Raw genomic sequence first — 23,266 nt, 5'->3', positions numbered from 1 at the left:
TGGGCGTGGTCTCAGATGAGCGCTGATTGGCCGGCGGTGACCGGAGAAGTTCCGGATTGGCCGCTCGGACATGTCACGTATCAGGGCGCCAGAATACGAGCTGCAGCGGGATACATGTATGTAATGTATGCGGGGAGCAGCCAGTGACTGAGAGCTTGCCCAGCAGTACTTCTCCATGTCCCGGCCGTCAGTGGCGGCTCCTTCGTCATCCTGTGCCAGTGACCCCCACGCTCTGGCTGCACTTTATCCAGCATCCATCCATTCATTGTGCCTGGGCGGGAGGCAGAGGTAATGTATGATATACTCCTGCGCCGCCGCTCTGCCTGCTATTGCTCACTCAGCGGCCACCCGATCGTGTGTAACGGCTGCGGAACTTGGTTGCTGCATGTAGCCGGCCACTCACCGGCGTCCCGGGGCACTTACTGCTGAGCCGCGACCTGCTGGTAAGGGTTTTCCCTCCATAGAGCTGTGGCCAGCGCCGATGGGATTAAAGTTGCCCGTCAGCCCCAGGTGTAATGTTACCCAGCCGCCCTGCAGTTAGTGGGGAGACACCCCCGGGTGTAGTGTTACACCCGCCAACTTCCCGGGATTTGGCCATTTCCTTAGCGCCAAAATTAACAGCCCCCTTACTGGTCCGGGCGATTCCGGCGCCCAGACTGCTGCAGCTCCTACACCTGGGGGAGTGCCGCCCCCCCACCTTTTGCTGATCACTATTATTCTGCTATATCTCCCTGACATACACCTTCTGTCCCTGTGCTGCGTCCTGCTACTAATTCACAGTTTATTCACTTTTTCCAACTTTTTCTGTTCTCTATAGAGATGGAAATAACAGGCTGCCTAACGTTGAAAGATTTAATAAGTGCAAAGAAAAATAAAGTTGACCAGGAGAAAGATGCGTGGAGTGCGCAGAAGGTAGGTGTCCTTACCGCTTTCCTTTACATTGGTTTTTTTTTTTTTTTTTTTTTTTTTGTCATCTGCTTTATTTTTCTAGCAATACTGATTCAAGTAATTGTATCACTTATTGGATTGAATAATGTGTCGTATAACTTTCAAGGGGTCAGTCCTATTAGGTGCGAGCTGCTATTTTCTCTTCGAATTCGCATAGCGATTTCATTTTGCAATCCAATTAGCAACTCGCACTGAACCAGTCGGACTGAATTCTAATTTTTCTATTCGCACCTCCCTGAGGGTGGGTGATGGAAAGGAACCTTTTTATTTTAAGGTTAAAATGTTGGGACACTGTGCTGAACCCCTTGGACCCTCTCCTATGACTAATTAGGCAATTGGAAGTTTCCAATTAGCTTAATTAGTCCAATAATTGCATGTCATTTTTTTTATTTTTTTTTTATGCATTTTTTTTATTTAATCCGTTAAGATTAAACGGGAAAAAAATTAGCTTTTTATAATTTGTATGTATTTTCTTTAAAAAGTACAAACCAGCCTTTTGACACCATTTAAAAACCTACAGTACATTCCTAATGCCCACAAACAGCCTTTTATACAGTCCTGCTAACACAATTATTAATGTTTGGGGGTCCAGGATGGTCTCCCCACATTTTCATGCACTTCTTTCACATCGCATTCGGCAGTCAATTTGCAAACCTCTGCTGCGAGTACAGCGAATAGGCATTTTTAATTGGATTGTAGAATTCTCGGGAGTGCGCATTCATGCAAAGTCTGCGAGTTTCAAGAAACAAACTCTCAATTCGCACCTAATTGCATTGACCCCAAATAATATTATACCCCTTTTACACTGCTGCGATAACCTGGGTTATTGCTGGGTCTACCCGGGTTGCAGGTTAGTTTAAAAGGATCCCTGAAAAATAACCCAGGTCAAGTGACACGGCAATCCAACCCTGGGTAATGGTGCAGTGTAAATGGCGCAACCTGGGTTATCTGACCTGGGTCATGCCTAAAATTAGCTGATTGGAGGTTGTGGAGAAGTCACCTCCCGCTTTTTATGACTTCACAAGTTTAGTAGGGCAGACCCAGGTTCAGTGTGAACGGGGCTGACCTGAGAATAACCCAGATCGATGGTGCTGTGTAAACTGTGTCTGACCTGGGTTGCAACCATGTCTGAAAACCCAGGTCAGAGCCGGGTTTTTGGTGGAAAAGAGGTGATCTTTCAGTTTGTATTTACCTGGCAGAGTCTTATAAACACAATTCAATTACTGATGATGGCTGGATGATTACCCAGCACCCCACGGGAGCACGCACTACACAATGTAGTGTATACACTACACATATTTTAATGATTTGTCGTTCTGATGTGTCGGAATCGGCCAAATCGTTAAAGATATCGTGTAGTGTGTAGGAACCTTTTAATGAACTTAACTTACCAGGTTGTGGTGCTTATAGACTTCGGAACCATATTTTTTATTTTATGGATGAATATAATAATTTTCTGTTTGGGGAAAAAAAGAAAAGAGCTTACAAGCATTCTCTTTCAGCGCGGGCAGGTGAGGCAGAGCCTTTCCTGTAATACTTGTTTTTACTATAAAAATTATAAGAAAAAAGTAAAGAAAATATTATAAATATCATCTTTGTATTATTCTAATCATTTTTATTGTCAAAACTCTGGTGTAAAAAGTGTATGGCAGGTGAGGCACTGCCTCCCCTGTCTACCTTTTCCACACATCCCTGATCAAAACTCACCAAATTTCCAGCACTATATACTGCTGCACCTTTCTATAATGTCCACAGGTACCCTCTGGTTCATATACAGTATCTAAGTCTGGCTCTGATACTAGCCAGTGGCATCCCAGCCATGTAGCTTGCCACACGTCACTGATAGAAATGTTTACTGTCTACAGTTTGTTTACTACTTTTTTTGTATTTTGTTTATATTTGAAGGAGAATGTGTATGACCGATTCAAAATAAGCCCAAGGGTACAATTAAAAGGTGAACCAATTGATCTATCAAAACAAAAGGGTCTCACCCCAGAAAGATTTCCAATCACTCCTGTAAAAGCAACGGATAAACCTCTTACAGAACCATGGACTCCCACTGCCAACCTGAAGATGCTTATTAGTGTTGCTAGTCCAGAAATCCGGGACAGGGAAAAGAAAAAAGAGCTGTTTCGCCCTATAGAAAACAATGAACAAGAAGACATCGGGCCAGATAATCAACAAGTAAAAAACAATGATTATATTTAATTGTAGTACTTTTATTTGTACATTATTTTGGTTGTCTTGAGCAGTTTCTTTAATCAATTTGTTACTATAATTTCCTGTTTATATACGAGAAGCTTTGCTAGTATTTAAAAAAACAAAAACAAACTTGTGTTCTAACATAGTATTTTAGCATAGATACTGTTTGCACATGCTGTTCGTAAATGTGACAATTGTGTATTATTTTTTTATGACGTATAAATGCAGTAATACCAACAAAATAAGCATTGTAAGGATGTACAATAGACGAGGTGTAGAAAAAAAAAACAAAGTGCATAACAGGATATGCAAGAGGTATAAAACAAGGGTGCACAGAGTAAAGAGGTGGGACCCTCCCTAGGAATGTGATTTACAGTCTGTATTTGCTTGGAAGGTGTACAGTTTAACATACATTAATATATGAAGACCAAATGTTCACCATTTGTTTTATGATAACTGGTCATTAAAACAATATAGATGAAAAATTATATTTTGTTTTCTTTCCAGTTTGAGACGGTGGATGATATAGATGAATTAGAAAAGAGGCCAAGCAGAAAGCAAAAAAGCCTTGGTCTTCTATGTCAGAAGTTTTTGGCTCGGTACCCTAGTTACCCTATATCAACAGAGAAAACAACAATATCTTTGGATGAAGCTGCTTCAAGCCTTGGTAGGATTGTTGTCTTCTAGGGAAAGACAGTCATTTTTGTTTTGGTTGAAAGACAGTTGCTCAAATAGAGGAATTAATTTAAATGAACATTTGTTCTTTCAATTTTCATTTCACTTTTTTTTTTTTTTTAACTTTATATGAACAGCATGGAGGTATGCATTACTGGACTCAAATTATAAAATTTTACTTTACTTATATTTCAGGGGTGGAGCGTAGACGTATTTATGACATTGTTAATGTTTTGGAATCCTTGAATTTGGTGAGCCGTGTAGCAAAGAATCAGTACTGCTGGCATGGACAGCACAACCTAAATGGTACCTTACAAAATCTGCAACTGGAAGGAGAGAGACAAAAATATGGTGCACAGATTGCTTGCTTCCAGCACAAAGATCTTTGCATTGACCAGAGAAAATCTTATTCTGTGAATGGTCTAGGTGCATTTGCTCTAGAATTGTCTGAAGCGGACAGTCCGTCAGGTGAGACAAACTAAATGGGTTATTAAAGATGTTTCTGCTGCGAAGACTGATTCAACAATTGTACCTGCCACATTGCTAATAATAGAAAAATCATAATGTTATAATTTTGATGCTAAATTCAGTTCTTGCAGGTTTCTGCTTCTCCAAATATTACAGTAGTGTAGTAAAGTTCACTCTATCTCCGGCTGCAGGCAGGGTGCCGGAGCTAGAGAAGGCACTTCCGTGGGCACCCGAAAAGGGGGAGTGTCTATAAGACTCGTTACCCTTTTCGTCACTCTTGGGGGCGTGCCCAGCACTTGCGGACACGCCGTGCAGCCCACAAGCGCTGCTGACAGGGAGAATAGATGCCGGGTGCATGCGCCCGACGTCTATTCACTGCACATTTCCCCACCCGTGGGACACTGCGACCTGCGGGTGAAGACGGCACCCGCAGGCTGTGAGGGCAGGACTCTTTTTGCCCTCCTGAAGGGCAGGGCGCTTTTTGCTGTCCAAAAGGAGAGCAAGGCGCTGCGCCCCGCTAGAATAGCCCAGCAGGAACGTTAGTGTAGATTAATGGTTTTGTGTCATCTAATTCCAAAAACTTGTTTTCCCACAGTATCTGCAAGCAGCCGCAAGGACAAATCACTGAGGATCATGAGCCAGAAGTTTGTCATGCTTTTCCTTGTATCCACAACTAAAACAATTACTCTTGAGATGGCAGCCAAAATCCTTATTGAGGAGAGCCAGGATGTTTCAGATCACAGCAAATTTAAAAGTAAGGAGTCCTTTAGTTATGTCTTCACAATTTCCTTGTGTAAGTTTACTTTTAATATAGACCTGCATATTTTTATTTTGCTTTATTATGCCAGTTGCTCAAATATACATGGTACTTGCACAGATCTTCATATGCAAGCTGTTTCTCCACCATATTTTATGGTGGTTTTATACTGTTATACAGGGTTCGCAAAATACGCACTATAGCGCGTTTTTACGCGCTACAGGAAGTTGGGGACCCAGTTTTTAAACTCAGCGGGTCCTACAGCACCCGCTGTATGTGCAGTGCCGCAGCAGCCAATCATCACCACTGGCGGTGTCTCCTCAACCAATCGCCGCCGGCAGATTCTCATTAGCCTATTGCTGCTGGAAGCATCTCCTCCCCCGCTGGACACAGACTGTCTGACTGGAGACGTGAGAACTACAGCTCTCAGAATTCCTGCGTCCGCCAGCGCCTTCTGCAGCTGCCACTCCCCGCTCCCTCGGACTCTCCCTGTGCCTCTTCTCTACTGAACCTCCCACCTTTGCTCTGTGGCTCCCCCTCCTCCCCGTGGGCTTCCACCTCCTGCAGACTGGCAGTACATCCTTTAGGTGCAGGTGAGTAATGATACATACACACTGTTACATTAGTAACGGCGTGTATGCTGGTAGTATAGTGCTGCTGCGCATGTGAGGAGAGCTGTGGGACAGGTCATGTACATACTGCGCAGGCACTGATCACAAGAGCTGGCAATCTACCTCCCTGTGCCAGCTCTTGTAATCAGTGCCTGTGCAGTATGTACGTGTCCTGTGTATATGTGTGCAGGAAGTGGCTCTATACATTGCAGGGGATCATGCCCTGATGGCCCCGAAGGTATGGAAGAGGAGGGGTGATAGGGGCTCCAGGCAGGGTGGGTAAGATGGAGGGGGGTGCACCCTGTATTCTACAAATCCCCCACGTGTGTATGTAGGGGACATCGCTCAGTGATTGCCAAGTGTGCGCAGTGCTGACCCCTGGAGGTTCTTTCTGGTTACTGCAGTAGGGGGGCATTAGTTCCGTGCCCTTGGCACTTATTCTGGGCAGAGGATTAAATATTATATGGGATCTATTTATCACAGGGTAATAATTCCACCATAGGGCATCTGTATTATTCATATAAAGCGTTTTTTCAGAGCAATAATATGATGCTATCATTCCTCTGAGACACCTATACCTGCTGTGAGCTACAGAGCTAGCAGTCCATTCTCTAGCTGCTACTGTATTTAGTGTCCTTAGTCAGTGCTCACTACACAGCTGTCCTGGTCCATAGTGACCATCTAATCAACTCCCCAGACAATCTTTGAAATCGCCCCACAGACCACAGGTTACCCCCATACTGTGTTTATTTCCCATAATAAATACACATCACTATAGGCAGGGATACTGGATTTTCCTTACAGTAAACTACCTTAGTGGTGGTGTGCAGCTGTCAGGACGGATACTGAAAATTACTTTGCAGTTCCACAGCATAAACACCTTACCCCCAGCACTGTCTGTCCCTAACCTCCCCTTGCCCCCAATGCTATCCCAGCTATCTACCTTTGTCCCCTCTCTACCCTTAGTACTGCCTGCCCCTAACCTCTTCTTTGCCCCCAGTACTGCACCAGCTGCTGTCCACCCTTTACCCCGCCCTACCCCCAGCACTACCTGACCCTTGCCCCCATTACTGTCGCAACTGCTGGTTGTACTTACCCCTCCCTACCCCCAGCTCTGCCTGCCCTAACTCCCCTCTTGCCCCATCTCTATCCCAACTGCTGCTTGTCCTTAGCGCCCTAACTGCTGCTTGTCCTTAGCCCCCTGTACCCCAACTATCTGCCCCCAGCACTGTTCCAACTGCTTCCTGCCCTAACCCCCCATTAATGTGATGAGAAGCAAAAACAGTGGGAGTAGGACCCCATTCTTCAAAGTGAGGGGTCCCTGGGACACACCTTTTTTTTCGATCAGAGCGATCACTGGTGATAGTAGCCTTTGACTGTGATTATGCTTTGGTGAATAGGAAAGCGTATACTATAGATAAGGGTATGCAGTGGGGAAACCGGCTGCCTTAATACCGACAGCTGGCTTCCTGGCTGCTTTATCTCGGCGTGGGATAAATGACCGGCGTCTATATCTAGACGCCTGTCATTTACCCGACTCCGGGAGACCGGCGCCTGGCATCCCGATCGAAGGGATGCTGGGCGCCACGAGCGGACAGCCGCTGTGGGGGGAGGGTTAGGTTTAAGGCACCCGAGGGGGACTTGGGGTTAGGCACCCCCACGGGAGGGTTAGGTTAGGAGAAGGGGGTTTAGGGTTAGGCACCCCCAGGGGGACTTAGGTTTCGGCAGCGGGGAAGGGGGGGAGGTTAGGGTTAGGCACCCCTAAGGAGGGTTAGGGGGTTTGGTTAGTTTATACTTGCCTTAGGGACGATCGGGATTTCCAGCGCTGTCGGGCTGCCGCGCCCTGCTGATCTGTCGGGCTGCCGCGAATCGTACTGCCGGTCATGCGGCAGCCGGGATTCCATACCGATTTCATAGATAAGTTCACACTTTGAATATAAATTTGTGTCATTTTGTTGCAAATTAAAAGCTAAATGAAAAATTATAAACCTTACCCCCTATAGGTGGGCTTGTGCAGTTTTGCAATCCTCACTAGGCCGCTTTAAACCTTTGAAGTGGCTTAAAACACCTCAATAATTAGTCAATATATTTCTGGTGTATTTCACCTCTTGGCTGTCAAGCTGTCTCCTAATGCTGGGCATACACTATACAATTATCTGTCAGACATCTGTCCAATCTTGCTGGTTGGAATGAAAATCTGGTAGTGTATGGGAGCAAATGGCAATCTACCATTTGCTGACAAACTGGAAAACAGACAAAAATGGTCGTTCTCAGACAAATTGGTTAAATCAAACGAATTTAACCAATTTGAACAAACCATTTTGTCCATTTTCCAGTGTTTAAGATCATATGGTTGAATGTCATTTGCTCCCATACATTACCAGATTTTCATTCCAACCAGCCAGATTGGACAGATATCTGACAGATAATTGTATAGTGGATGGCCAGCTTAACCCAGGAGAGGGCCACTGTGTATCATGCAAACAGATAGGAATCGAATACTGGTAATGTATGGGAGCAAATGAGTCGATCATATGGTTTTAAACAATGTAAAGGACAAAAAAAAAATTCAAATTGGTAAACTTTGTGTTTTAACCAATTTGTCTGAACAACCATTTTTGGCTATTTTCCAGTGTTTGTGAGCAAATGGATGATTGTCATTTGCTCCCATACATTACCAGGTTTTCATTCCATCCAGCCAGATTGGACAGATATCTGACAGATAATTGTATAGTGGATGGTAAGTTTTGGCTTTCAGGTCTGTACTGGGCTGACCTGAACATGTGGCCAACTAGCTCAAAATTCTATAGTGTGTGGTTTTTATTTTTTTTAACCCATACATTTTTCTTTATCCAGCCAAGGTACGACGCCTGTATGATATAGCTAATGTTCTGACCAGTCTCGGGCTTATTAAGAAGGTACACGTTACTGAAGAGCGTGGACGAAAACCTGCATTCAAGTGGATTGGACCGGTTGACTTCAGGGCTGTGAATGGTAAGTTCCTGAATTCAAATGAATCATTGAAAAACTACAGATTTAGCTTACCATCCTGTTTCTGGGCTGGATATTAACTGCCAATGTTCCAAAGGGGACCAAAGCTTTTCCTGATGTATTGATGCATTTGTAAACTTAATGAATATATCTAGCTATCAAAGGGCATAATTTGTGTTCACTATCTAGTTTTGTGCTCCTTCCTGACCCAAAAATGAGAACAAAAGGTTGCAAGTCTGTTTGTTTTGTTAAATTATCTACCTGTCCGCCACCAATTTATGGATTTCTCTTATAAATAAAATATTATGTTTTCTGAGAAGCTGAAAATGTGTATTCTGTTTCTAGACCATAAGATGGAAGTCACAACTACTACTCCTTCTCCGAACTCGAAAAGTAACGGTTTCAATTATACATCAGAGAACAGTAAACAGCGATTTCTCCGTCATTCATCATTTAACCATGTTCAGTCCATCAATACTGTGAAGAGGAAAGTCTGCTCTGAGCCAAACAGTCCACAGAAAGGTAGCTGATTCATTCTTTGACCTACTTAAAGCTTTGAACCCCACTTGGAGTGGGGTTCAGCGTGATTGCAGTTTCCTTAATAGAGTTGGCCACTTTTCATTAACTTTCTTTGAATATATACGGATACTTGTCAAAGTGGATAATTTCTTTTGCAATACAAAGTAATACTGAGTTCAAGATAAGTGATTGTGTGGGAGTGTCTTTTGTCAAGTAATACTGTAAGATAGTGGTTGTGCCTTTTTTTGGGGGGGGGGGGTGGAGTGTATCTGTCTAGACTAGCAGAATTGGTGGCTTATGTAACAAACAGCGATAGAAGAGGTTGTCTATTGCAGTGATAGAGTATCTTCTATTGCCGCTAGTTTATCATTAAAAGGTCACTGTGGCAGCTTGAGTGATGCCTGCATCCCCATGGCTATACAGGCTGGCATCGGTAAGCACAGACTTGCTACTACGTCGGGCTCCCTACTGCACATGCGTGACCCAGCATTTTAAAGTAAGTTTCAAAGAAAGAAAAAATGTTTTCTTTAATAAAGCATTTTTCTTTCATCGTCATTCTGGTGATGGTGATCAGATGAGTGCTGTTATAGCCATGATTAAGTAGTGTGAAGAAGCTACTGCCTGAGGCTTCAGTCCTTTTGCTGGTTTCAGGACTAAACAGAGTAGCTTGGCTTGTCCTAAAACGTTCTGATTCACAGATTTCTTCACACATGACAATCTGCTAAAGTGGTAAGAAATATAAACCAATGTCTTTCTTCTAGAAAGTACCGATGCCTACTCCTCAAAGATGGCGCATTTAGCATCCATATGTAGACAGAAGATTGAAGAAGATACCAAGTGAGTTACACTAATTTATTTATTACATGGCATATAAAATAAATGCTTATTCTGTTTTAAAGCATTTTTTTTTTCTTAAAGCCAGTCCTCACACACCTCAAATGGTTCATGTTTTCAAGATATCTTTAATCATACACTTTAGGAGCGAGATGTTCTCTGTGGCTCAACTGTAGAACAAAGTGAAAATAAAGTTGTCTGGTACTTGTGTGCATAAAGCAGTCAGAATATTTCCTGTATGCAAAAACACAAAAAAATAATGCGCTTTCCCATTACATTGTAACTTGGCCTGTTCAGATTTACTTGCTCTTTGGCCTTATTTCTAGTTTTTATCAAATCCAGCCCTTATGATTTATGTTTGTGGGTGGGAGCATGGAGTTGGATAGGCATCTTATGTGAAGAGCAAGTTTGCACCTTGTCTGACCCGCTCCGGGGACCGTGGCAGGTGGGGAGTTTGAATGGGGCGGTACATCTGTCACACCGTAACGCAGGTGTCCTAAGGCGAGCTCAGGGAGGACTGATACTTCCCGTGGAGGAGAAGGCCCTATTGATGATAGATTTGGTATAGTGATCTAGCCAGATCTCGTCAATTTGGACTCTGATCCTACCACTTGGGCCAAGCAGCAGTACAGCACATTATAACTGGCTTAAATATGTCTTGTGATTTTTTTTTTTTTTTTCTTGATGCAGAATAGGTTAGCCAACTACCTATTTTAATGTGACGTATAAGCATGAATAATTCTGACTGCATATTTCTTACTTTTCAGGTGTCGCAAGCTTGCCTCCGATAATAATGGAAATGGGGGACATCTGCCTTTTTCTTTTGTTCTGCCTGTTCCTGTGGATGCTGACTATTCTGGCAGACATTCTGGTCACCAGGAACCCTCTCTATCCCAGAATGGGATAAATCCACAGCTAAATATTGTACCTCCATCTAACTTTGAGAATAGAAGCCATGGTTTTATTGCTAACCAGCCATACATGTATGTACCATCCACATCTGTTTTTATGCTCTGCGGAAACCCTGCCGGTGATGAGATTGTGGGCAGATCATCTCCAACATCGAGTCAAAATACTACACCTGATAGCAGTCAGCCAGCCAAGCGGCAGAGGACTGGCAGCAGTGATGATGCACCATTTACTTTGGTAGGACTAAAAGTAGATTTTAGTTGTCCAGACCATTAAATTGAACAATGTATTTTTGCCAGTGTGATCAACACCCTGTACAACTTGAATTGCTCAATGATGTTAACCTTTTTATTTTTAGTGGTGGTTGGTAGATCCAATGCTTCTCTTGGGACTGTACTTATATAGACTATCTGGTGGTACATATTACTTACTATAATGTTAATAACCTAGCTGATATTGAGACTGTTCAGAGTTTCAATAAATTGATTGTAGTGCTTCTCACTGCTATACTGAAGACGTATATTTTTCTTTTTTCTTTCGTTTTTTTTAATTAATTTTTTTTATTATTATTATTGTAGAATCTTCGGTCACCCAAGACTCCTTTCTGTGAATCCAGCATTGCCCATAACCCACCCCCTCATCCTTGTGATGATGATGAAATAAACATGGTCTCCACACACATTGTGCAGGAAGCTATGACTGAACCGATTGAAGTTAAAGATGCTTTAAAAACCAAAGAACAAGCACCACAAGAGCAAGTTAAATCTACGGCACTAACACAATATCTCTATGTTCCTTCTGCATCTGGTGAGTGAATTTGTTTTTTGGTAGCTTTTTTACTAACGTAGTTAGCATCCTATGTTAAATCAACAGAGAGCAGATTAAGCAAGCATTCTACAAGTACAGAAGAAATTCTGCCCTGTTATTTAGGAGAGAAATTAGAACTTGGTTAAAACAAACTAGTTCTAACACTGAAAACTTCTGGTGGTTTGGGGGTCCAAATACCATGTATTAGGGTTGTATAGTCCACCTCCCATTTGACTGAGGTTTGGACTGTGTAATATACATTTGTATTGAACCCAGCTTTTTAACTGTCCTCTTTCAAAGCACTTGATATCCTGAAAGCCCACAGAGGACATACAGATGTGTCTTCACACATCTAGCCTAAACACGCCCCACGCCACGTGAGCATTTTTATTTTTTTTCCCTTAAAAATGCTTCTTGTTCGCAAAGCGATGCGTCAGACTACTTATTAATTTGATATGCAACACTTGTATATTGTATATGAAGCACAATGGAACTTGGCATGGAAAACAGCCACGGCCCCTGCATCCGTAGTGCTTTGTACTTAGTGTACAGTTGCAGTGACTGTCTTACACAGTGTCTCATAGCAAATTAATCAGCATAGTCTCCTGGTGCGTCTTAGACTAAGACACATTTTTGGCAAAAAAGGCGCACGGTGCAATGAGCAGCAGGAACTGGGTGCAATTAGGGGCTGGTGCAACTGCAACAATGATGAGTGAGGACACACTGTTTTATTGTTTTTATAAGTATGCAAACTGTTAATGTGGTTTTTTTATTTATTTTTTTGGTTAGGTTTAAATGGCTTCAATCTCTTTCTTCCTGCAAGTCAGGCTACAGGAGCTTTGGGCGTTTCCCAAAGTAGAATACCAAATCTCAATGTTCCCTATGTGATGGTGCCGTCCACACACCTAGCAGCTTTCCCATTCATCTGCTCTCCTGCGATTACCACCTCCCAGGGGCCTGCATTGAGTCCTGGAAGTATAAATTACAATCTGTCTGGCATGGCTACACCTCCTCATATCATGTTTGGCAGCTCGGCAGTAGGATCTCCACTACTACCTGAGCCGTCTCAGGATGTGCCACAGTGTGCTCCTCCAGTGTATGTGAGCCAGCCTTTTGTCAGTTCTGCTACAACAGAGTCCCCGATGTGTACAGGCCAGCCACTTCCTGTAAAACTGCAAAAGGTGAGGAATCCTGTGTGTTTTTATTTAATTACTTGTATAATTTTGAATCTCATTTTAAAAAGTGGTTGTTCATTAGTGTAATGTATAGTTTAAAGTATCGCCAGTTTCTTAACTGTTTGCCAAATAACTAACTTTAAACACATAGCTCCTATAAATTGAAAATGGGTGTGATCCCAATTTTTAATCCATCCAATGTGGAACACTGGGATTGTGGGTGTAGGGTGAAATGCAGGAGCAGCAGCACAGGCGCCTCCCCTACACAACGCCTGAAGCCAGTTTTTCTTGGTGGGCACGGTCTCTTAGAGCAGTGTGTGTGTGTGGAGAAAATATATATATATTTTTTGGAATATTATTCGGGCAGTTAGCATTCACACGCTGCCACTGACGGCTACATCTGGAGGGGCCGCTCTCCTCATGCGGCCAGCACTCTGACAACTGAGTCAGTGACACCGGCCAGCACAAGGGAGCAGCCGCGGCTGGACTCGGGGACAGGTAAGCGGCGCATTCCTACCGCTAGACCACCAGGGACATTACTGCAAAGGGGGCCATATTATATGGCAAGTCCCTGGGGCTGAGCAGCCTGCCTGCACGGAGAGATTTTCTCCTGACCCTTTCCCTATACCTCACTCTTTTGTGGTGTCAGGTTTTATACTTATCCCCTTCCTCACCTATTGGTGTTGGTAGCTGCGACTTTTATACTTATTTTACTATCACTGTGCACTTTAACTGTATGTTTGTGTGTCTATTAGATACCTAATAGCACTGTTAATGTTAGTTAGGTTGCATTTACCATTAATGGCTTAGGTCAAACTTTTATTGTTAATTTTAGAGTACACTTTGCTGTCTGTCCAGATAGTCAGTATAGCCATTTGTTGTTTTTCTCACTGCCTACTTATTTCTCTATTTGAAGTCACTAAACTGTATTTGGGGCCTACAGTAGTTTTTTTCCACTAGACCACTTAATCCTTTATTTGTGGTCTGTCAGTTCAGTGCTCTTGTGCGCGCCACACACACACACACCGCTCCTGTGCTGCGTGCCTGCAACCTACATGCTTGGCTCAGTATCACACTGGTGTTTGACTGCTGTTCTGCAGAGGCACTGGACGTGTCTGTCTCAGAGGTTTTGACCCCGCAAGAGCCTGCATGGGCAGCCACTTTGTCACTTACCATGAGGGAGTTGGCGACTCAGCTCGCATCTTCCCGAACGACACTGCCTTCAACTGTCTTCCGGTGGCCCCTGCTACCATTGTCTCACCCAGTCCTTGGGGACCAGCAGCCAATCCTCTTGAAACTAGCATGGGTTCAGGGTCTGTCCCAACCGGTCCAGGGTTTGGTGCACATCTGCGTTTAAAGAGTTCTATGCCTCTCCTTTCAGGCTGATTCCCAGTCTGACAACCTCTCGGAAAAGAGAGTGAGTTATCGCAGACATCGGACGTGGATTCTGTTTCAGCTCATGATGAGCACATCGCTCAAGTTGACTTTGCTTTGGTCAGAGCAATTATGTCCGCCTTACTCATTAAGTGTTTGGATGCTTCTCCGGCTTCGGAAGTGCCCATCTTTCAACGTAAGAAGGAGCCAATGGTTTCACCACATTTCCCCCCCCCCCCGCCCCTCTGCTCAGCTGGAGGGTATTTTGGCAGAGGCCTGGTCACATCCTAATACAAAGTTCTCAACTTTTTATCCCTTCCTGCCTGAAGAGTGGAAGAAGTGGGGGTCTCCTCCCCAGTGGATGCCCATATTACTAGGTTGGTGAAGTCAACCAGACTTCCCATCCCCAATGTGGCTTCTCAAGAACCCCACAGACAGGAAATTAGAAAATTTCCTTAAATCCATTTTTATGAATTCTGGGGCAGCTTTATGCACAGCTCTTGCCTCAGTGTGGATTGCCATAGCACTTGGTCGCTGGGCAGATTCCCTGGAGGAAGGTCTCTGATCTGGATCTTGTCGATAAGACCACCTCTCCTTACTGGCCAACATCAAGGATCTTATTTGGACGAGGCCGCCATTGATTCAGGAATCTTCTCTTCAAAGGTGTCTGCTTCCTCCCTGGCAGCTAGACGCGCACTATGGCTTGGTTCTTGGAGAGCAGACAGCGAGTCCAAAAAGGCTTTAGAGGTTCTTTGGCTCTGAACTGGATGAAATTGTGGCATTGTAGCGGCATCCAAGACTGCTTGTCTTCCTTCTGCAGATCCATGGTCCAAAGGATTCTCCTTTCGATCCTTTTGCCCACAGGGAAAGGCAAGAGGTCAACCTTCTTCCAGAACTCAGGGATTCTCCAGCAAAAGTCCCAAATCCAGAGGCTGTCGGGCCCCTAAACCATCTGATAAGCCTGCGGCATGACAGGGCTAGTCTGGAAATTTCCAGTGCAGGCGGCCTTCTCCTACAGTTCGCCGATGCCTGGCTGAAAACAACCTCTGACACCTGGGTAAGGAACATAGTGTCTCATGGTTATTCTTTTGACTTTTTCAGAAAAGCCCTCCAGTTCAATTCTTTTCCACCGGGTTTCACGTCTGCAAGGCGACCGCCCTTCGGGCTTCCATCAAGACTCTCTTGGCCGCCAATGTGATAGTTCCTGTTCCTCTTCATCAGAGGGGACAGGTTTCTATTCAAATCTGTTCCTTGTCCAGAAACCAGACTGCTCCTTCAGGCCTATCCTCAACCAGAAAACACTCAACCTGTTTCTCAGGGTTCCCAGGTTCAGAATAGAGTCACTTCGCTCTATCATGGAGCCAGGCGATTACATGGCCTCCTTTGACATTCAGTTTTCTCCGGTTCGCCATTCTGAGGGACCACTTTCAATTTCGGGCTTTGCCTTTTGGCCTATGAACCGCGCCTCGAGTGTTCACAAAAGTGATCACCGCTGAGGAGTCCGCATCCTACCATACCAAGACAACCTTCTCCTGCTAGCCAGATCTCTGGACATTCTGCAGGAACACCTCCAACTCACCCTGGACTTAATGCAGTCACATGGCTGGCTGATCAATTGGCGGAAGTCCAGCCTGACTCCGTCTCAGCAAATGATCCATCTGGGTGCTCTCCTGGGTGAAATCTAAATAAGTGACTTTATTGTCAAAAAAGAAACAGGCGAGCACGTATAAAATAATAATCCAAAGTACAAACTGTGCGGCTGAACGTCTATGGTGCGGCTAAGGAGCCGAATGAAGTGGCGATTGCGACAGTGAGGACGTAGGACCTTGAGGGTCAATTGGTGCGGCACGAGCCGGGTTGCGGCTGGTGAGCCGCATGAAACAGTCACGGAACAGGTTTGCGTACCTGTAGTATGAAGCTGAAAGTGCAAGTATGTTGAACTCCCAAAAGGAACTAGTAACGTAGTCCAGACTTGACAAAGATGCAACTGATTCAGGAATACATGCAGGTAAAGAAATGTGTATAACTCGTTATGCTCATTTCATTTGTACACATTCTGTATATGCTTAGCAACTGTAGCAGTAAGGTGGGATTTCCAACTTGCAAAGTGAGTTCAGATTTGATGAAGGTACAGCTGGTATAATTATACATGCAGGTTTAGTAATAGTGTATTATTCTCACACACTAAACATATGATGGATGTGTATAGCTGAATGAGAGCAGTAGCAGCACCGTGTAGATTAGGCTTCGGAGGCCTCTCCAGGTAGCTGGCATGCCAGCGTATATTCCACGGAGCGAGTAACTGAGGAAGCAGCAAGCTGGAACCACAGAGTCACAACAGTCAGCTGAGATGTGGGAGGAATGAGCTGGAAAACAGTCTCTACATTGGTGTGACTTGAAAGCCAGGAGACAGTCTGTGCAATGGTGCAGCTTGGAAGCTGTGAAACAGTCTGTACAGGCATGTACTGGACACAGGGGAAATGACTCCATAAACAGGAACTGAAATACTTGGAAGACTGGCTAGGACTTCTGAGAACAGACCAACAAACACAGCAGCTCAGACAATATAACCGGCAGTGAGTGCAGGGCTGGCTGTATACTTATGAGATGCACGATCCAAACAGACAATTCCTGGAGAGTAATCCCTGATCAAAGGCATGTGTGTATCTGCTCTGCAGGCAAACAGCTAGTTCATTAATGAGCACATGAGCTCAGTACACAGAAAGGCAGGAATGACAGGCTATGAGCTGTACACAGACAAGACCGGATCAGATGCAGTCGCAACTATGGCTGGAACCTGCCACCAAGATGATCCGCTACCCGCGGATCCTAACAGTTGGGCGGAACGCTACGTTCCAGCTCTCAGCGGTCTACATTCCGGGAGTCCAAAATTGGGAAGCTGACTTCCTCAGCGGACAGGATGTTCACTCCGGCTAGTGGTCTCGCCATCCAGCCATTTTCCAGATGCTGATCCATCGCTAGGGTCATCCAGATATAGACTTGATGGCTTCCCGGCACAACAACAAGCTTCCACGCGAGCTTACTTGGTGGACGCACAGTGGATCGGTACAGTGGACATTTCCGCTTGTATAGCGATTTCCTCCAATGGCTCTCCTTACACGAGTCCTTTGCAAATTAAAGCAAGAGGGCGTCTCCTCCATTCTCATAGCTCCGGATTGGCCACAGAGGACTTGGTACGCAGACCTTCTCAGTCTATCCATCGTGCCTCCCTCTCTGGACGGATCTTCTCTCTCAGGGACCGTGTCTTCATCCATACCTCGGCCGGGGGGGTTGACAGGTGGCTATTGAAACCTCTATCCTGAAAGCCAAGGGTTTTTCAGATTTGGTTATCCGGACCATGCTCCGCGACCAGAAACTTTCTTCAGCGAGGATCTAATATCCTGTATGGCGGACATACTTTCAGTGGTGTATGGCTGCGGTCTGGATCCTCTGGTGTTATATCTTTCTAGACTATTGTCTTTCTTGCAGACCGGTTTGGATCTGGGCATTCGTCTTGCTTCCTTGAAGGTTCAGGTGTCTGCTCTTTCTGTATTTCAGTGTATGAAATAGCTTGTCTGCCAGCTGTTCAGACTTTTCTACAAAGGGTCCTCCACATTCAGCCACCTATCATTCCCCCGGTAACTCCGTAGGATCTTTCTTTTGGTTTTAAGAGTTCTACAAAAAAAACTTTGAACCGTTTGGATTCCATTGATCTGCGTTGGCTGACGTGGAAAACCATTTTCCTTCTGGCTATTGCGACAGCCCGCAGGGTTTCAGTTTTGGGTGCATTGTCTCATTGTGCACCTTTCCTGATGTTCCATCCTGACCGGGCAGTTCTCCTCACACATCTGGACTATCTCCCAAATGTAGTATCGCGCTTCCATATCAACCAGGAGATAGTGGTCTCTTCCCTGTCAACTTCAGGTTCTCCTGACTCGACGCTGGACGTTGATCGGACCAAAGATCCTTCAGAAGTCAGATTCTATTTGTTCTTTATTACTTCAACAAATGTGGCTGGCCAGCTTCAAAACAAACTCTGGCTCGTTCGTTGCGCCATACCATTTATCATGCCTATCTTTTGGAAAAGCCGGTTCTGCCTTCAGTGAAGGCTCATTCCTCTAGGTCTGTGGGGGGCCTCTCGGATGGCTCGTTGTGGTGCCTCTGTCGAGCAGCTTTGTAGGGCGGCCACTTGGTCCTCTGCCAACACTTTAATAAAATTTTACAACTTTGACACCTTCGTCTCTGCAGATGTGGCTTTTGGGCGTAGGGAGCACTCCCTCCCTTAAATGGACAGCTTTGGGACGTCCCAGTGTCCCCCATTGAATGAATAAAGGACATTTTTGTCTTGCCTGTAAAATCCTTTTTTCTGAGTCCATGGGGGACAATGGGCACCCACCCACTGGCACCTGGTTGGCTGGCGGTTTTATGCTTCCGGCATCTGGTTCCTAGACAGGTGGTGTGCCTGATTCTGTGTGCATGACGACTTCTCTTCTCCGTTTCTGTTCCTTGGGCTTGTTAAGAATAACTGGCTTCAGGCGGAGTGTAGGGGAGGAGGAGCCTGTGCTGCTGCTGCAAAAGAAGTTAACTTCTTGGTGCCCATGCTCCTGCATCTCACCCTACACCCAGTGTCCCCCATGGACTCCGAAAAAATTATTTACAGGTAAGACAAAAATCCCCTTTTTTCACTTACTACTCCCAGGTAGTATCCCCACTTGCATCCCCTCTATGGATAGGTTAAAAGGAAGAATTAGTTTGAAACAAAAATGTCTCCTGGACCCTATCATCTCCAGCCATGTACGCTTAGTCATGACAACTAGCCATTTAAATATATGGCAGGGGTAGCCAACCCTGGTCCTCGAGCGCTATCAACAGTGCATATTTTCCAGGTCTCACATAATCACAAGTGAAATTATTAGCTCCACCTGTGGATCTTTTCAAATGTGTTAGTGAGTAATGAATACACCTGTGCACTAGCTAGGTGGTCTGCAAAGCGTCAACAGTTAGTAGCTCTTGAGGACTGAGGCTGGCTACCCGATTTATGATTATCTAAAGTAATTTTTGGGACAATGGAGTTGTTGTTTAATCCTATTGCCCACTTTCTCTATATTCCTCATTTACAATATAACTATTCCATAATGCTACCAAATTTTAAGCCCTATATGTCCTAGACTTAAATATTGGTCTTGATGTGAGGGATAAACTCTTTGGTCATTAACTAGTCGACATAAGGTACCTTGACACATTTCCATCTGTAAAGGTGCATACACACACAACGATTTAGTTAATGAACGATTTTAGTAAAAGATTTTCTACCTTGAAAAAATGAACTAAAATCGTTTACTAAAGTTGTTCATTTACTATGTTCATTTAAATGTAATGAACGATTTTTATGAACTACAAACGATTTTTGCATATTAACTTAATGAAAATGGTTGAGTTGACAAGTCTGACTGAACTACAAACGTGAACGCGCATGAACAATAATCGTTCATCGTTTGACTCAAAGTGATCGATTTTTTTCAAACAATTATCGTTAAATTATATTTTTTAGCGATAATCGTTCAAAAAAATCATGTGTGTATGCACCTTAACACTTAACGTGTTTGTTTTGAGTGAGGGGTCTGTCCCAAATGTTTAAAACTATAGTTTGGTATGTTGTAAGGCCCTGGTTACTGTATTAAGGTGGGCAATTGTTGATTAGAGTGTTTCACTGAAGTCTTAATTTCTCTAAAACTATTGTGCTGATTTCAACTATTAAGTAGAACTGGAAAGAAACCACTATCTGATGTACTTCCACTTTCTGTTAGGTATATGTTACTATAAGTGACTGTATGTGTGCTGTTTGTTATTAGAAAGAAAATGTTAATGTTCTAATGTTTCCCTTTTTTCTTTTTTTCTTCCTCCAACTCAGTCACCTACTCCATTAACTCCAAAGAGTATTTGCCCGGTTCACAAAGACACATTCTTCAAGACACCTGGCAGCTTGGGAGTGTCTCCAGCTCTTCAGAAAAAGGAAAGGCCTCAAGCCCGACTCTCAAGCTCTGCGCAGAGGAGGCTGGACATTTGCAGCAGTGACTAAATGGGTGCTTTCTGCCTCTAGGATCAATTATATTTGCATTCCTTAGATCTAAATATGTAAGTGGATTTTAAAAAAATCCTTTTCAATTTACCTATGCTGGTAGAATTTGTCTTCAGTAAACTATGACCAAACATATCCTAATATAAAAATGGTTACTTCAAGTACTGTTTTGATGGGTTGGAGATGTGAGCAAAAATCAACCAGCACTAAACTGACTGACTTGTTACGGTGTCCATGTTACTAATGTCGCTGGGTTTGCAGATTCAGTTTGTTCTGTTCAAGCTGTGTGACTCAAAGGCTGTAACTTCCAATTGCATAGCGACACACTAACTATTGTTCAGGTGAGCCACCATCACCAGTCCCAAACGCTGGTAATGGCACATCATATTTTGGTAACCTAGGTTTACTACTTGAATATTGATTACTTGTATCCTAGTCATTTGGTAGAAATCTTCAATATATTTAAGCAAGAGAAAAATGTGAAACAAATGTATTCTGCCTTACATTACCACCAAATAATTGTATATTCCCCTCTTGGAAGAATGTACCTTATATTGCAGGTGGTCACTAACTAAATATATAAAACACAATATTTATAATCTGTTATGAAATATGACAATGTGCACAGATGGACCAAGTAGCTTGTTCCTCAACCATAATTTAACATTGTTTGAATCTGTTGGTATGTGAAATATTATTCACCTCCCCTTGCTCCCCTACCCACAGAGCATTCTGAGGGACCTCTGTATCGTGTTGAACTTGAGAAGGAGAGTGAACATAATGTAGTATGTTCCATAGGCGTTAACACTACAGTTGTAATGGTCATTCCTGAAATTTTACCTTTTTTTTTTTTTTTTTTTTTTTATTGTATTTTTACCATTTATGCACTCACCTTTAATATAATATTTTAGCCTAGCTGTTGGTCGTCACTTCTTCTTTTGAAGGAGACACATTTTTTAAAAATGCTGAAGATGACTCGTACTTAAATTTTACCATAGTTATGTATTTTTTAATATATTTTTTTTTCATTGGTATAATAGTAGTCATACCATTGGTAATAAGGTGATGCTTATTTGCACTAAGTTGCATGCTCAGAATGGCGCATGCTGTATGGGTTACCAAACCATTCACTCTTCATCTATTAAGTGTTAATGGGGCTGTCAAAATACTTGAATGTATTTACCATGTTTACATTTAGCTCATGGTGCTACTTTCCCACTTTGTTATAATAATAATTTGTTGAATTTTTTCATATACAACACTGTTTAGTGTAATGCATAAAGCTAGCGGTGCAATAATAGAAGTTCCCTCCCTGCTGTGTGTAACGCCTCTCCTTTCTAGGTCTGACATGTCTGCTCCTTTTAGCTATGTTGCTAATAGCTCTAAACATGTACAGGGTGTTCTGTGCATCACAGAAATTTAAATGTAATTTTTTTTTTATTGACCAATAAAAATGTATGGAAATAAACCTTTTCTTGCATTGTCAATGTATTACAAGTAACATATAAGACCAGCAGGTCACAAATGGGATTTGGGAGGTGATGTTATACCTGATTGATTAATTACAGTGTCAGTGAGGGCTCGGTGGGGTAATAATGTATTCATACCTTCTACTTTACAGTAATTGAGATCATTTGTCTGCTCTGCAGACTTTCATTCAGAAATGCGATCTGAAGCAAACCTTGGAAATCTAATGATAAAGTGGTTATTTATCATTTCTGGGCTGAACACTTGTACAAAAATGTAACATAATTCTTTATTATTCTGGTGGGGCATCTGCAAAGTAGGGCATATAATCCCTCTATTTGTTAATACATTACATAGTATGCAAATGTAGGGCATGGCGTTTCAGTGGGAGGTACTGTATAGGGATTTTATATGGTCATGCTGTTTGGCAAAATATTCACTACCATATGAAAAATAGTGGGAAATTCAATTGTTTTACCTGCGCTTGCCCTTCCTATCTAAAGTGACAGGTGATATTCAATTGTGCCGCAGACGCTCATTATTTAAGCTTGCACCCTCCTGAGGTCACGAGCAGAGATCTGCCCAAAGTTTTGTGGACCAAGTATTTTGTACCGGTTTAGCTACTTTATGCGGCTAATTCTGGTTCCTTCGGGCGTGACCTGCATAATAAGTATTGGGCGCCCACTGGCACAACAATTGAATATGGCTCATCACTTGTGCTCCCATCTAAACAATTGAGTTGTCCCCTCCCCCATGAAAGCCTCCTGTTTCCTTGCCTGGACAAACTGACCATTCTGTTGGAATATGTTCTAGTCCTGGGAGGAGAACTAGTGTGAGCATATACAGTATTTGTATCTAAGTAGACTTGCCATAAAATGAACTTGGCTGGGTGCAGACCAGTGGTTTTTCTTTTTCAGAACACTGATCAGGAAAAGGGTAAAAAGATTAAAACATATCGCTGTTTTACTCCTTAGTCTGCCCACCTCAAACTAGTTGTAAGTGCTTCCTTGGGACCAGGAAAGCTCAAGGGCCCTGACATTCTACATTACAGATGCTCACTGTTGGAAACTGGCTTAAATGTAATGCGCAAATACTATTGCCACTTTATATTAATCCGATTTTTAGTGATGTGCGAGGATTTAGAGTTGAATGTCTTTTTATTTACCCTTTTACTCCACATTAATAGGATTTTGTTTGTTACAACTTGGCAGCCATAACTTTGGGTTAGTGATGCCTCCTCCTAGGTTTAGACAAAGTTTTTTGGGTTTTTTTTCAGGGCACTGCCCTCCTCTTCCCTTTTTTGTTTTTTCCTGTCTCCTAGAAAGACTACTGTAAGGACATTTTGATTTTCATCCATAGGACTTAACTCATATTGTAAGCCCAGCCATGTGCCTCCTGTGATATGGGTGGCACCCCGGGGATATCACTTCCAGAGTGTTTAAAGGCTGAG

At 43.4% G+C, this 23,266-nt stretch overlaps 1 protein-coding gene across 1 annotated transcript; it reads left to right on the top strand.

The window, feature by feature from the left end:
- The first annotated feature begins 78 nt into the window (after positions 1–78).
- E2F7 (E2F transcription factor 7) lies at positions 79–21,802 on the top strand. The gene is made up of 13 exons (XM_088478130.1): positions 79–288; positions 818–912; positions 2,854–3,132; positions 3,658–3,817; positions 4,021–4,293; positions 4,889–5,047; positions 8,518–8,655; positions 8,998–9,174; positions 9,933–10,008; positions 10,773–11,151; positions 11,493–11,721; positions 12,511–12,902; positions 20,182–21,802. Exons 2-13 carry the CDS (start codon positions 820–822, stop codon positions 20,347–20,349), a joined length of 2,523 nt encoding a protein of 840 aa, XP_088334256.1. The 5' UTR covers positions 79–288; positions 818–819; the 3' UTR covers positions 20,350–21,802.
- The last annotated feature ends 1,464 nt before the right edge of the window (positions 21,803–23,266 follow it).

The sequence above is a fragment of the Taudactylus pleione genome, unplaced genomic scaffold (genome assembly GCF_031769625.1).
Source record: "Taudactylus pleione unplaced genomic scaffold, aTauple2 ptg000207l, whole genome shotgun sequence".
Lineage (NCBI taxonomy): Eukaryota > Metazoa > Chordata > Amphibia > Anura > Myobatrachidae > Taudactylus > Taudactylus pleione.
The sequence above is the reverse complement of the archived record's forward strand: the minus strand, read 5'-3'. Positions and strand labels throughout refer to the sequence as shown.

Excerpts from the sequence above, each read along its gene's own strand:
- E2F7 (XM_088478130.1), top strand. The coding sequence starts at position 820 with ATGGAAATAACAGGCTGCCTAACGTTGAAAGATTTAATAAGTGCAAAG. Across the intron at positions 8,656-8,997 it reads TGACTTCAGGGCTGTGAATG|ACCATAAGATGGAAGTCACA; the intron begins GTAAGTTCCTGA and ends TTCTGTTTCTAG. Across the intron at positions 9,175-9,932 it reads GCCAAACAGTCCACAGAAAG|AAAGTACCGATGCCTACTCC; the intron begins GTAGCTGATTCA and ends TCTTTCTTCTAG.